At 31.9% G+C, this 15,236-nt stretch overlaps 1 protein-coding gene across 1 annotated transcript; it reads right to left on the bottom strand.

Annotated features, from left to right (window-relative positions):
- Positions 1-1,198: 1,198 nt before the first annotated feature.
- LOC149161041 (uncharacterized) lies at positions 1,199-2,023 on the bottom strand. The gene is made up of 2 exons (XM_089434762.1): positions 1,856-2,023; positions 1,199-1,774 (listed from the first exon to the last, which is right to left on the bottom strand). The coding sequence occupies exons 1-2, from the start codon at positions 2,021-2,023 to the stop codon at positions 1,199-1,201; spliced, it is 744 nt and encodes a 247-aa protein (XP_089290888.1).
- Positions 2,024-15,236: the final 13,213 nt, after the last annotated feature.

Here is a 15,236-nt window from a genome sequence, read left to right as displayed (position 1 = left end):
AAGTACTTTTCAAGTCTCTTATTAACAGAAATCGTGTAGCATCTCACAAAAACAAAAAAAAAATCTCTGACAAAGCCATAAGTTCTCTGACAACTTTAATTTAATTAATAAATTCTAATTGGTTGTGCTTACACATTCAGAAGAAAAAACAAAAAGATCATATATCACAAGAGAAAATGGAACTGTCAATAAGCAAACATATCATACAGCAACAACTACAATCTTTGAACCCCTTCTTTAAAGTATCCAACCGTTTCTTTGGTGTCTGTTTTAGGATCCAAACTAAATACAAACGGCTGGCCATTCTTAAACTCCCCTGCTCATTTTCCAGTTCGAAAAGGTGACCTCCATGCTTGTGATCATAGGGTACAACAGAAATGACGGCCAACATTGCAGATGATGCCATTAGCTGCAAATCCTCGTGCGTCATGTTTTTATTGTAGCTTTTTTGAACGATAAACAGCCAGTCCGCTGCATAGCCATGATACAAATGACTTTCAGATATCCAAAATATCTTTGTTACCTTTGTTAGCTTTGAATAGTAAATCGCCATTATTTGGGGCTTATTTTGTTGAATAAGCCTGGAGTTCATCAGGTGCTTTTGAGAAAGGAGCAAAAGAAAGAGAAAATATTCTGCACACTCAAATTGAATCATCTTGAAATTTATAAAAATTTATGTACCCAAAAAAGCCAAATCTTCATGAATAAACTCTCTTTTGTCAGATGAACTTCCCATCAAGTTATAATAATTTATGTGTCCAAAAAAACCAAAATTTCAGGAATAAATTCTCTTTTGTCAGATGAACTTCCAATCAATTTTTCTTTTATATTTTGTCAGTTATGCTGCCAACCATATCGGTTGACATTAACGACAACTAGCATCAGTGCCAAGTATAAAGGACATGTGTTTTACTAAATATTCCGTGAATTTTCCCAATTTTATCGCTCCTAACCTGCCATTATTCTCTTGGTAGAATAATGGTTGTATTTGCACATGGCTGTATTTCTTTTCAATGTATTGTTAGAATTTGCTTAACATTCCCTCTCTTTTTTGGGTTGAATATTTTGTGAGTTTACAAAGCCACAATAAACTGAAACCCTAAACAATCCCTCAACTTCAAACAGATAATCAAGGCTGGCCACAGATACATTTAGTAGTAGGATATATTTTATTAAAAAATTAGTGAAGACATATGAATTACACCTTACCACTCTCCTGATTTATTGGAGAAAAACCCTCCACAGTTCTTGGAGTTCTGGGAAGAGAAAGAAACAGAGATGTATCTGTATCAGAAGTTGCAGCGTCCAAGAAGTAGAGGGTGAAAATCATAATACGACAACACAGAAACATGGGAATGTGGCCGAACGTCCAGAGAAAAAGAGGGAAGGAGAAGTAGAAAGCTCTGAGCCCCAAAGACCAAAAATAGCTCGCTCTATTCAACGCTTGGCTCACATAGCACTGCGAGTGCCCTTGCCAGGGTTTTCCAGCGGGCACATTTATGAGAAAGCTGAGATGACTATAGTACCTAATGGACTGAACATTGAAAAGAAATGCTATCAGAAAACAAACAAGAACGGCGAAATACTTGACAGAAGACCCCATTCTGCTGTCATCTCCGTATATAATAGCAGCGACCGTAGCCCCCGATCCAGAGCTGCCGGCCAGTATGCCGATTAGGGAACTGAGAGTGATGGCCGTGGATGCAAGAAGAGTGGAGGCCATTATGTTGTTCCGTAGAGCTTGAACTGCCAGAACACCGTTTTTTATTCCATCCTGCAAAAAAGAAAACAAAAACCAACTATATAGTCTCGCAATCCAAACCAGTGAGGGGGGAATATGAGGGAATTGACTTACCGCCATTATTGTATCGACCCAAATATCTCGGTTGAGGGCATTTAGTCCGATCACAGTGGTGGTGGCATGGCGTTTTATTCTGTATAGGAGCCATGCATGGTAGCTGCTCAACAAAAGAAAGCCTGCAGGGACCATAGCAAAATCCAAATCGTTCTTTTCGAACCCCATTTTCTGATTTAAAGATCTCAATCCCAAAAGCTCCAGCAGAAATTGATGTCAACTAATATTGAATGTTAATTTATATCACAAAGACGTCAACTAATATTGATTTTCAGCTGAATTAAAATTTTAATTAAAACCACATCTATACCAGCTCCACCTGCTTGATTCGATTTCCATTGTCTCATGGTTTCAAGTGCGCCGACTCTTAAGACAAGGTATTCCGATTCTTTTATCGAGTGCGTGGATGGTATTTGATTCTGTTATCGCCCAGGTAAGCTACGTTTGGATTTTAGGTTTAGTTTTATGGTGTGTTTTGTTTCCTTTGTTGATTCGTTTGGATTTGGAAAAATAACTTCAGTGCGCCTCCAGTGGCCCAAAAAAGTCCAATCACACAATCTTTTAACGTTTGAAAATTTAATAAAATCTTGTGTAAAAATACAGGCTAAACATTTTCCATTTTGAGGCTTGATTGTATTATTGAATTTATCAATTATGTATTATTGAATTCCCTAAGTAATTCACCTTTGAAATAAAGAAAAACACGGTGCGTGGAATTTGTTATACATGTTGCCTTCTCTGTTAATGGCAGTATTAATCCAATGTTCTCATGTGTTTTGTGGATCCATTAACTCTAGCGATGTGTCTGTTTACTAATACCTACGGATTTTGATGTAACGCCAATCGTGACTTCAACAAGTGGTATCATATGCTTCTTTATCTCACCTATATTTTTTTTTTTAATTTTCATCCCATAAAAAATTCATCATCATTAACATTTTTTTCAACTAAAAAATAAATCATTAACATTGGTTGAAAGTAAAAAAATAAAAATAAATTTATTGTTGAGTGGTGCTCTTTATGTGTATCTTAACTGTCGAGAAGATTAATGGTCTTTTACAAATCTTACCCAGAGTTTAAGATAGCGTTTTCAGCCCTATCCACCAAGCAATCTGTGCCGAATAAGCCGCTCCGACAATTCACTCGACTGCGTGAACTTCTGGAGACAAGATAAGACCGTGATTCTGCTCAGTCAAACATAGACCGTGAATTGCATAATGGACAGGAGAGGACGGAATGGAAAGAAGAACCGGAATTACTGCTAATGATAATAAGTGAGGAAAACTCCAACAATACATAATTACTTATATAAAGTATCTTGCATAATTACGTACAGTTGCAAACATTTCTATCATTTTTAATAGCAAAAGATAAGTAGCAGAGCCAAGTGTACATGAAGTTACAACAAAGGCACCTTTCTTGACAACACCCTTAGACAGAGAAGCACACAGTAGCACTCACTGTCGATAGTGCAATGACGCAGTTTGTTGCCCAAGGTTACCTTTTGACAGTAGCGCCGATAGTGCAATGGCGCAGTTTGTTGCCCAAGGATATCTTTTGGCACCAGCTCTGAGTAGCTGCCAATTTTAGTGATTGTACCAAAGGCAAAAACCAATGCTAATTAAATGTTAATGCCATGTTACATTGAGAAATGAGGTGTTCTATCGCCTATGTCACAAATAGTATTTCTAAAAAATTATCTTGCTTCATCTCTATGTCAACTAATCTTCGTCTTCTTGTGGTGTATCTTTTAATTCTGGGCAAGACTTCGCTAAATACCATGCTATAAACTCACCTTAAACTTATCCTATGAACCTTTTTACTAAACATAGTTATTTTTTCTACTTTCCCACTGTTTTCGAATTGTCCTAATGTGGTAAATCTTCTAATTTTGAGTAAGACAACTAAATACCATGTTGTAAACACACCTTAAACTTATCCCATGAACAAAGCTCTCCCAAAACATAAAGAGCGCTGGTTTCGTAGTTGACTGCAGCACAACTCAATCTCCTCTTTAAATTCTCAATGGAGCTGGTGTGCGACATCACTGTGGCTAGCAAGTTGTTCCAGTTATTGAAGTGTGGAATGGATTCAAGTAAAATACACATACATAGAACTACAATTTGATGCAAGGAAGAACCCTTTCCTAATGTCATCAACTTATGTAGAAATGTTTGTTAACACTATAGACTAGTGAATTCATAATAATTATGCAAATTTTTTATTTCGATAAAAAATTTCATCTCAAAATCCTTTTTTGTGGGAGGCCTCACTTTGTGACCTAGGATAATGTCCTTGAAAACGACCACATATGAAATTAGTGCAAGTTATTAAATGTTTTTTTCTTGTCACTGAATATTTCTACTAATTCCTTCAAAGTTGAAATATGTTTCTCTTTATCAAAAAGTAGCCTAGTTCCAATATATGATATGTGGATCTTTTCTTTGAGTAAACAATTAGTCAATAGAAAGGTCCTTATTCAGTGCCTCTAGCATTGCTCACTTTGGCTCTTTGCTTTCTACATGTTCTATTTCTGCATTTGCTTGTATCTTGGTGTGTCGTTTTGCTTGCTTCAACTCTTTTCTTCTTTCAACTTTTGCAAGCTTCTATTTCATTTGTCCATCACAAATGCCTTCACTTGCATTGTTTTCAAAAACAATTTCTTCAACATTATGATGAACCAACCTTGCTAACTAACCTCAACAACCATATTGGCAGACCATATAGATGAACTGACCTTGCAAGTCATATCAAGGCTAGAGAGAGAACTGGAATTACTGCTAATGATAATAAGGTAGGAAAACTCCACCATAATTATGTACATATACAAAATTTTCTATATTTTTCAATAGAAAATAATAACTAGCAAAGACAAGTGCACATGAAGTTACAACAAGACACCTTCAAAACCCTGCCCTCGTTAGTTCTTTGTTAACCTTATTTCCCACCAAAGATCTTGTTTACAAGAGGCCAAACATTAGCATTTTACAACACCCTTGCACCGAGAAGCACAAAGTATAAGTCAATAGATAATGCGAGGAGAGTATAAAAGTAAGATATAATATTCTTAGTAAGAGATTCAGTGCAAATAGTGCAATGGTGCAATCTGTTGTCCAAAGTTATCTCTCTACACCAGCTATGAGTACTTAAGTACATGGCATCTTGGGACAATGTGATCCCTCATAAACCAAACTGCAATTATATAATTATCATATGATTTGATCTCTAAATTCATCGGTAATTCTGTAAGCAAGATATCAATATCATATTCTTTAAACTCTATATTTATCTCTTTATACTTTGGTGCCAAAAGACATCTTTAAGTAAACTCCTTGATATGTTGTAAAGAGTGTATTTACGAGCCCCATTGATCTCTCTTTTGTCTATCTCTCGATGCTAATAGTTTGTATTTTTTTTTTTTTATAGCATAGCCATAGTATCAAATCTTTGAATACTTGGGGTAGTTCTATCTCAACTATAGACTTGAGCTTTGTTTTCTTGTATGCAATCTTATTAGATATTCATTATTTGATGCTAATGAAGCTAGCATAGTAATGTGTTTCTTTTTTTTGTTGCTTGGTGAATACTGATGACGTACACTGTTTTCCTTGCTTGTTACAACATGCATATTTTGCCACTATTATGATTTTACAACAAACACATTTATATTCTTTTCTTTCCACTATTTTGATTATAGCGAGTCTTCAAAGTTTCCACGAAGAATTATTACTAATTATCCAGTCTTTTTGCATAATGAATGGACCCTCCTTCCATGTCAAACTTTTTAGTAAAGTTGATTTAGACCAAGTCATAATAAATTTTACCATGAAATAAAGGAAAATATTAGAAGGATTTTGAAATGTTTTTTCATTTCTAGAAAATTTTTCCTAGCTAGCTAGAAATGTTTTTTTAGTTTACATTTATTCTTTTGCAACAAAGTGTACATGAAAGTAATATGCATTCATAGTTTTCTTTTATTTTCTGATTACATTGATCAACTTTTAGAATGTAAGAGTAAACTTCCATAATTGTAATTATAATAATTCAACTACATATTTTGAGGGACATATTTCTTTTGCAGGTCATTTATTGCTTTCTCCACTCTTCATCAACTTCCACATGTGGTTAGTTTTGTTAGTTTGCCATATCTGTTTCACCTGACTCCATTAATAATCTATCACACGCACCAAAAAAGCTACTTTCCATTCTCCTTTGGCACTCAAAGATATATTTAAGGAAACTCCTTTGATATGTTGTAAAGAGTGTATTTATGAGCCCCATTGATCTCTTTTGTGTCTATCTGTGGATACTAATATTTTGTCTTTCCTTTCTTTTGTAATAGGGATTCTTGACATCAATTTTCTAAATACTTAGGGTAGTTCTATCAAAACTATAGACGAGAGCTTTGTTTTCTTGTATGTAATTTTGTCAGATACTCATTATATGATGTTAATGAAGCTAGCATGGTAATCTATTTTAATTTTTATCCCTTAGTGAATACTAATGACGTATAGTGTTTTCCCTGTTTGTTACAACACGCTGATTTTTCCACTATTTTTATTTTAGAACATACTAATGCATATTATTTTCTTTCCACCATTTTCATTATAGAAAGTCTTTAGAGTTTCCAGCAAAAACTATTACTAATTATCCAGCTTTTTTGCATAATGAATGGACCCTCTTTTCATGTCAAACTTTTCAATAAAGTTGATTTGGGCCCAGTCACAATAAATTCGACCATGAAATATAGGAAATTGTTAGAAGGATTTTGAAATGTTTTTAATTTCTATAAAATTGGTCCTAGCTCACCAAAAATGTTTTTTTAGTTTATATTTATTTTTTTGCAACAAATTGTGCATGGAAGCAGTATGCCTTCATAGTTTTCCTCTATTTTTTATTACATTGATATTTTGAGGGACATTTTTCTTTTGCGGGTTGATTATTGCTTGCTCCACTCTTCACCAACTTCCACAATTTGTCGACTCCATTAGTTTATCATATCCCTCTCACTTGACTCCATCAATAATCTATCACACACACCATGAAAACTACTTATTGGTCTCCAAAATCAATGGCACTATTGCATCCATTCCCTTCTTGCAAAGTGAACACTAGCAAATGCAAGAATGGCATGTCCTTTGTACCTCAAGTGATGTTTTAATGATTTAGATGTGACATACTTTGGTGTAATATACTTCTTTGTAAGACTTATTACACTATGTAACATTTATGAAATCATTCAATCAAGAAATATTTGATTCTTTCGCTGCTCCATGTCATTCTTATGCCTCTTTAGTATACTATTGATTAAGGTACAATGCTAATTAAGGATACTATTAAAATGTTTATGAAGGATGCTATTAATGGTTAACATTGAGTGTCAATATCTCATCTTCCTTTTAATTTCAAAATTAGACTTACATTTTGTGAATGTGTGAAAATTGTTCAAATAGTCTTACTTATATAATTATGCGTTATGCAATCTCTCGTCTTCTTCATTCTTTTCCCTTTGTCTTTTTTTCTTCAAATAGTTTAAAATTTGAGTATGTAAATTATAATTAATGATATAACTCAACTCAATTCTACAAAATTCAAATTTCAAACTCTCTCTCACAAAAACACTAATAAATAAATAAAATTACATAAAATTTTAACTCATGTCTTCTCTACCACTCTTTCATATGCTCTTGCCTTACATCGTTCCCTTTGCAACATCCTGTGAAAATGCTAGTTTAAATTAGTTAAAATATAAATGTAAACGTGCACCTTGCCATAAGCTAAATTCAATCACTTCACCCTTCTTAAGCAAGAGGAAGAATGTGAACACAAATTTCAGTTTCAGACATTTTTACCTATTATGAACAACACAAGAATTATTTTTGGAAAATAACAAAAGGGTATGTCACAACAAGAAGCATATACAAAAAATAATGATAACATCTTATCATTAAAAATAAGTATATCATTTTAGATCTAAGACTTTTGTGATCCATAATGTAAAAGAAAGTCTTTCAGATTAATCACATTGACAAGATTTGGTCAAGTTTCAAACCAACTAATGTGGTGAATTAGTTAATAGGTAAAGAAATTAATTATTAGGGAGTTAGAGATAAGGATTTATTTCATTAAAATATTCTATTTTGAGTTAAAAGTGAATTAATTAATAGGTAAAAAAATTAATTATTAAGGAGTTAGAGGTAAGGAGTTATTTCATTAAAATATTCTCTGTTCAGTTAAAAATAACTGTTAAAGAATAATTAAAAATAAAATATTAAATTTTAATGTTATTGAATAAATGTGAAGAAGTTAATTATTAATAAATTATATCATATTATTTGTTAGAGGTTGACTAATTAGAAAACTAGTGGTTATGAATCTAGAAATTTTATCCCAATGTAATCAAATAATTATTAATTTATTAAAGTTAAGTTTATATTATTTGAATTAAATAATACTAGAATTTTTATATTGTAATGCAATAATAATAATAATAATGGTAATAATAATAACAATGAATATGTATATATATGAGAAAAAAAATAAAAAATAAAAAATAAATGATAATAATAATAATAAAAAAAATAAAATAGGGGATCAAGGCATAAAACAAAAGAAAATAAACCAGAAAGAGAAAAAGGAAAATAATAATAAAAATGGTGATAATAATAACAATGAATATATATATATATGTGTGTGTGTGTGTGTGTGTGTGAAAAAAATGATAAAAATAAAAATAAAATATGGGATCAAGGGAGAAAACAAAAGAAAATAAACCAAAAAAGAGAAAAAGGAGGAGAGGGGATAAGAAGGGAATGATGAGTTATGATGAGAAAGCTGGAATCCACCTTTTACTCGATTTCCAACGATCATCCCCATTAGGATTTTGGCATGCCTTTCGATCTTGATCGCCTCTCTAAGCTTCCTGTGGTGGAAGTGGTCAACCTTAGCGTTAACTTTGGAATCTTCAATGCAGACATGGTGCTTTGATTTTTTTGCATGCTCGGCTAAGGCTGATGAGCAAGATCGATTGTGCCTAATGTCCTCAACATGCTCATTGATTCTATACTTAATAGATCTACCTGTTTGTCCAATGTAGGGGATACCACAGGAGCAGGGAACAAGGTAGAACACTTTTGAGCCCTTAGGATCAATAGGGTCTTTAACAGATCTAAGAGAATTCTTAATGGTATTGAGAGGTTTGAATGAAGAAGTGACATTAATCTTCTTGAGGATATGGGCAATCCTATCTGAATTTCCTTAGATATACGGGAGATGAACCTTAGATATAGGATCATTACGAGCAGGGTTAACTCTAGGCTCTTTGCAGGCTTTGTGAAAGGCCTTGAGACTTTGAGACCTGTTATACCCATTATTTCGAAATACTTCAAGAAGATGGGATTTCTCCTTTTCAAGGTGGCTGTCGTCAAAGACTCTTAGAGCATAGGTAGTAAGAGTGCTAAAAACCTCGAATTTTTGAGCTGGGAAACGATGAGAACTAGCATGGAGATATTGTTCTATGTGAGTCTTTTTCTGATAGACTTGGTGACGAATGGAACCGTCACTCATCCTTGAAAGGAGAATGTCGAGAAAGGGGAGGCGACCATCCATTCATAACAACTAGTTTTATAATTAGTCAACCTCTAACAAATAATATGATATAATTTATTAATAATTAACTTCTTCACATTTATTCGATAACATTAAAATTTAATATTTTATTTTTAATTATTCATTAATACCTATTTTTAACTGAACATAGAATATTTTAATGAAATAACTCCTTACCTTTAACTCCCTAATAATTAATTTATTTACCTATTAACTAATTGACCAACAACTAGTTTTTAGCGGCTATTTTTGGGCAATGTGCATCCTTACTATTTATTCCTTCTGATCAATGGATTTCTCACCTAGCCCTGAAGATGAACCACATTAGTTAGTTCGAAACGTTGACCAAATCCTATCAATATGATTAATCCGAAAGACTTTCTTCTAAAGTATATCATTTTTTTAAATATATCGGTATATTTGGTTTATGGGCATGACACATGGATTGTTTAATTGTGAAACCTGTGCATCTTACTCTATCAAGTGACTAATTCATTTTAATTTTCAAAATAGCTAGCATACCCCTGAAGCATACGAAGGAAACACCAAGTAGGAAGAAGTTAAATTATTATTATGGTTAAATTTTGATTTCCACCTGCCTAGATCTATCTTAATTATGGATCTATAAGTGCTAAGAGGGATCAAATCTCTCAAGATGCAAACTTCTCTTTTGAGTGAAAAACTTGAGAAAGGTTTTCACCTCAAGAGATTTGATCCCTCTTGGCACTTGATAGATCCGAAGTTAAGATGGATATAGGTTGATTTAATTATTATTATAATTATTAATATTTTTCTCCATAAAAATGAGAACTTTTTATATAAAATTTGTGTCTGACCATGAAAAATAACCATGGAGTGCATTACATATGTGCTTCAAGAGACTTTTCATCTATGGAGAGGAGTATAGATAGAGAAAAATTATTACTAAAGAAGACTAAAGTAACTCTATGCCGACAAGAAAACAACTTGCAAAAGGAGCCTAATAAAAGGAAAAATTTACATTGTGAAACCATTTAACTTTAGGGAAAGTGTCCTTATTAGGAGTTTGATTAAGATCCTGAAAGGGGCTTCCAAAAAACTTACTATTAACCTGAGATTCAAAGATCTAGAATCTTTTGACTGTAAATTGAGCTTTGAGGTCTTCCATGTGCAGACAAAGAGCATCTAACTTGTCCTCTTAGTGCTCATTTACACTTTAATTCTTGAATTTCTTCCAAGAGTTTGGGAGATGGTTTTCTGATGATGTTGGAGCTTCATATTTATTTCCATTAAGTCCAGTTGCAGAGAATCCTAGGGATGATGGAAATGGTAACAATTGGGCTAGGAGTCAGCAGAGGATTTGCTTTTGTCAGAGTTCATATCTAGCAGACTGGAGCCGAACAATGAATGAATCATAGTGGACTGCATTATCGACTTAGCGTGAATAGTCATAGGATATAGGTTCAAAGGCGACAAACTCTTTCGAGGTAGACTAATCAAGGAGTATCCGTATACGAGATCCCAACACCCGTAGTGGACTCAGGATGGAAGACTCGAAAAAATGGAGCATAAGGAGAGTGATATGAAAGCAGGGTTATTCCCGCAATTCAACAAGCCAATTAATGATAATGGTAGGAGCATGACAAGTGTCAAAATATTATTAGTCCTGACAAGCCAGACCTGGAACCCTACCAATTAGAAACCAAAGCACGAACGATAACCAAAATGGGTAGATGACGAAGGGGCCAAACATACATAACTTTTTTGAAAGATAACTTCGAAGATAAAAATGCACAGAACATAACAACATCACTACGAGGAAATACATAGAACAATTCTTGGAGAAAGATTTATAGTGGAGTGACTAGAGAATACCACAGCCAGATTCCCCTAAATAATACAGTTCTGGAAGAAACCAAAAAGGGGTAGACCATGAGCTTTCGAGCACAAGAAATCCATTGAGATGCACCACAGGTTGAGCGGCTCACATGCATTAGTGTTAATGGCACCACATCTGAGCATAATTGCAATAGCTCTATGAGCAATAACCAACAAGGGTGGAGGACAGATGTTGAGATCAAACCTCTGTTGTCTTGATGTATCTTGATCCTATGAGAAGGAAATCACAAGGATGTTTGCATGTGACATGGATTTGGGGCTTCCACGACAATAATCTTGTCATGTCTCCGATAAATCCAAAAATCCCAATAATCCTGTCGTGTCTCCGATAAATCCAAAAATCCCAAATATGCTGTCTTAGTAGGACGCAGGGTATTATATAAAAGATATGAAAATATAAAGATGATAATGCAGGGGGGAGTCATGTAAGGGTCCTCCTCCCTAGAACCCCATTGAATTTAGTTTGCCTAATAGTGAGGAGGCATGCCTTATTGGCTTGAAGGCCAACTTCATTGTTCTCGTTTCAAAGAAAGTGTAAGTGGCAGTAGGATTGTTGTGCTAATTGCTTGAGTAATATTATTACTCTTTAGAGAAGGAGCTTCAAGGATCTTCAAATGTTGATATTTTGGCAATAATTTGTTACTGAGATATTGGATAATTAGCAATGAGTTCTCCATCATAACAACATTGAAAGAATTTATGGATTTGGTTAGGAGAAAACCCTCCAGAATGCCATGCATCTCGGTATGATTATTAGTCATCTGCGCTAATTCCAATGAGTATCTTATTTCAATTTTCCCTTTGGGGTTATATAGAACCTCTTCCTCGCCTGCTTTATAATTATTAATAATTAATAATAAATAATAATTATTAAATCTATTTTATTTCTATTTTTATGTAATTTGACTAAATCAAATTGTTTACATAAAAGGATAGGGCATGACATTACAACATCTCTTCCATACTTTATTGGAGAGTGTCTCTCCCATAGGACAAGACATTATAACATCTCTTCCACACTAGGCTTGAGAGCACCTCTCCCTACAATAAATGTATTGAATGTGAAATTAACAATTCATTTAAAACAAGTATTGCACGGCAACTTAGTGCATGCTACTCAAGTTAGTAATTATGCTCTATAAAAAATTGCATAAACCATTATAATATGCATTGATAAATATTGATTAATTGTGTTTAATAGGTAATTAAATCATGTCTATTAGTTATACTATGTGCAAGAATTTAGACTATAGCAATTTTATACTTAAATTATGTAATAATTTAAATTTTAAAAGATAAAATAAATAAATAAATAAATAAAAAATAAAAAAATAAAAAATTTCAAAATGATAAAAACTTTAATTTCTTATTTAGTTGTCGGAAAAATAATTATTACAATATTAAATAACTTTATAAAAGACAAAAGCTATATAATTAGTCTTCTTGATTCATTTTCCACGTGTACTAAGGTGTTCTCTAAGCATGAACTAAAACACACAATCTTGATCTACATTCAATAAAATTAATTTCTAAATAAATAAGGGTTGAAATCTCAGTGCTAACATTTGAGATACATTAAGAAAAGTGTAATTTAAATATTAGTGTTTTTTTAATTTATTCTTTATATATACATTGTTTAAGTGTAATTTAAATATTAGTGTTTTTTTAATTTATTTTTTATATATACATTGTTTAAGTGTAATTTAAATATTAATGTTTTTTTAATTTATTTTTTATGTATGCATTGTTTTGGTCATTTTTGTCCAATGTATGAAGAGAAATTTAGAAGCCCTCTTGGAATTTATTTTGTTCCAATAACATAATTCGAGTGCTTTAGGGCTTTAGGAAATAAATTGATTTATATATTTAAAACTATAATCTTAAAAAAAATATAAAATTGCAATTTTCTTAATAATTACATAACAAATTCTCCATTTTCCAACTATAACATTATATTTTTGAATTATAATATAAAACACACTTAAAAAAAATCTTTTGAATTATAATATAAAACACACTTAAAAAAAGGTAAGTGCCATCTAGATTATCAAAAATACATTTCATATCAATAATATTTCATTACATTTATTTCATATATTAATTAAAAAAAATACTAACTAAAAGATAAGAAATAGTGTTTAACAATACATTAGTAATATATATAAAACATTTTTTGCGAACTTAACCATTATATTTTACTATATTTTTTTATCATTTTAATAAATTGTAAATTAAATGAAATAATAATAAATATCACCTAAAAATAATACAAATCATACAACTTCAAATTTTATTTGGATGTGTTTCTACTATTTTAATAAACTGTAAATTAAATTAAATTAAAATAATAATGGGTAAAATAATGACAGGGATATTAATTGAACTTTTGTGAGAATGTATTATAATAAAAATCAATGAAATGGAGTGAGAATATGTTTTTTATATTTATGTTAAATTTTAAAACTTATATCTATTTTTTTTTTTTTTATTCTCTCCATTTTTTCAATTGAATTAGGCAAGGATATCAAATCATAGTCATCATTTTTTTTGGATTTATATTCCAACATAGAAGTGACACAGGTTAATGTGCTTACTCAAAGTTGCATGCAATATGCAACATAAAAGTATTAAAATATTATATTTATTTATTTCAAGAGTAAATTTTGAATCACCTTTTACCACAATATTATTTGATGTTTGACATAAATTTAGATACTTTTCACAAAATCCAATTGTTGATAAATGTGTATTTAAGATGTTTGATAGAGATCCTCTCATTAATTCATGAGATGATTGACAAAGGTCCCATCGTTAATTTTTTACCAGATCTGCAGTTCTACATCTTCAAATTTGGAAATGACAAAAACATCATTTGTTGCATTAATGGATTTTCTCATGAGTTCCACATCTTCAAATTTGGAAATGACAACAACATGATTTGTTACATTTAAGGATTCTACCTACAAAGCTCTAGAAATGGTGGATATAGCAACAAAAAACATAATGTTGGGGTTTTAAAAAAAGATATGTTGCAAGCATGTTATTTTCCTACTTAATTATAAGTGTCAATGTGGTTCCTACTATTTAAAATTGAGAGAAGTATTTAATTATGCACAAGTGAAATGCACTTGTTGGTATGGTACTGGGCTAGTGGGTTCATGTGAACGACACTATGAAAAATACTTAAATTCCTTCCTACTCACTAATCTACTAATCCTCTTTGAGCATTGATATAGGCCCTCTTGCTAATATATATTGTTCTTCTTCTGATCAATTTGTTTGTTGGTGTTATACTCTTTCTAATTCCAGTGATAACTACATATTCTAATTCAAATTATAGGGAGTCACCTAATGGAAAGGTTGTAAACAAAAATAACAATAAAAAGAGAATAATCCAATATATGTTATGTTATGTGATTATACAACCTAGGAAAAAATAAAGGAAAAACAAAATAGATAACAAAAAAGTCAATAATTGTCTTCGTTAGAAAATGGTGTACAGTCCTTGTAACTTTGAATCCACATGCATGAGAAGAACACCAAGAAATAACTTGTCCCTTACATTAATTGGATATCAAACAAAAGGGAAAGTTTAACTCTCCCCTTAAAGAATTCTTTCGATGCATAATAATTAAAAATTGATTGTGATGGGTATTCATTCCCATGAGTTTACGTTTAGACCAAAATATTCAATATGGAAGTGGAAGTCCCAAATAAGTAATGTTCATATATAAATGTGTTTAAATGTAAACGCATTGTTCAAATTTAAATAAAGGAGGTACCTTCACCACCGAGACAAAATACTCACCACTCCACTATAAACAATAAATCTACTCACCACTCCACTAAAATATGATAAATCATAACTCTAGTGGTAACCAAGTGGAATACTCAA

The sequence above is a fragment of the Pinus tabuliformis genome, chromosome 5_2, assembly GCF_031772625.1.
Source record: "Pinus tabuliformis cultivar Carrire ecotype Pingquan chromosome 5_2, CPIR1, whole genome shotgun sequence".
Taxonomy (NCBI): Eukaryota; Viridiplantae; Streptophyta; class Pinopsida; order Pinales; family Pinaceae; genus Pinus; species Pinus tabuliformis.
The sequence above is the reverse complement of the archived record's forward strand: the minus strand, read 5'-3'. Positions and strand labels throughout refer to the sequence as shown.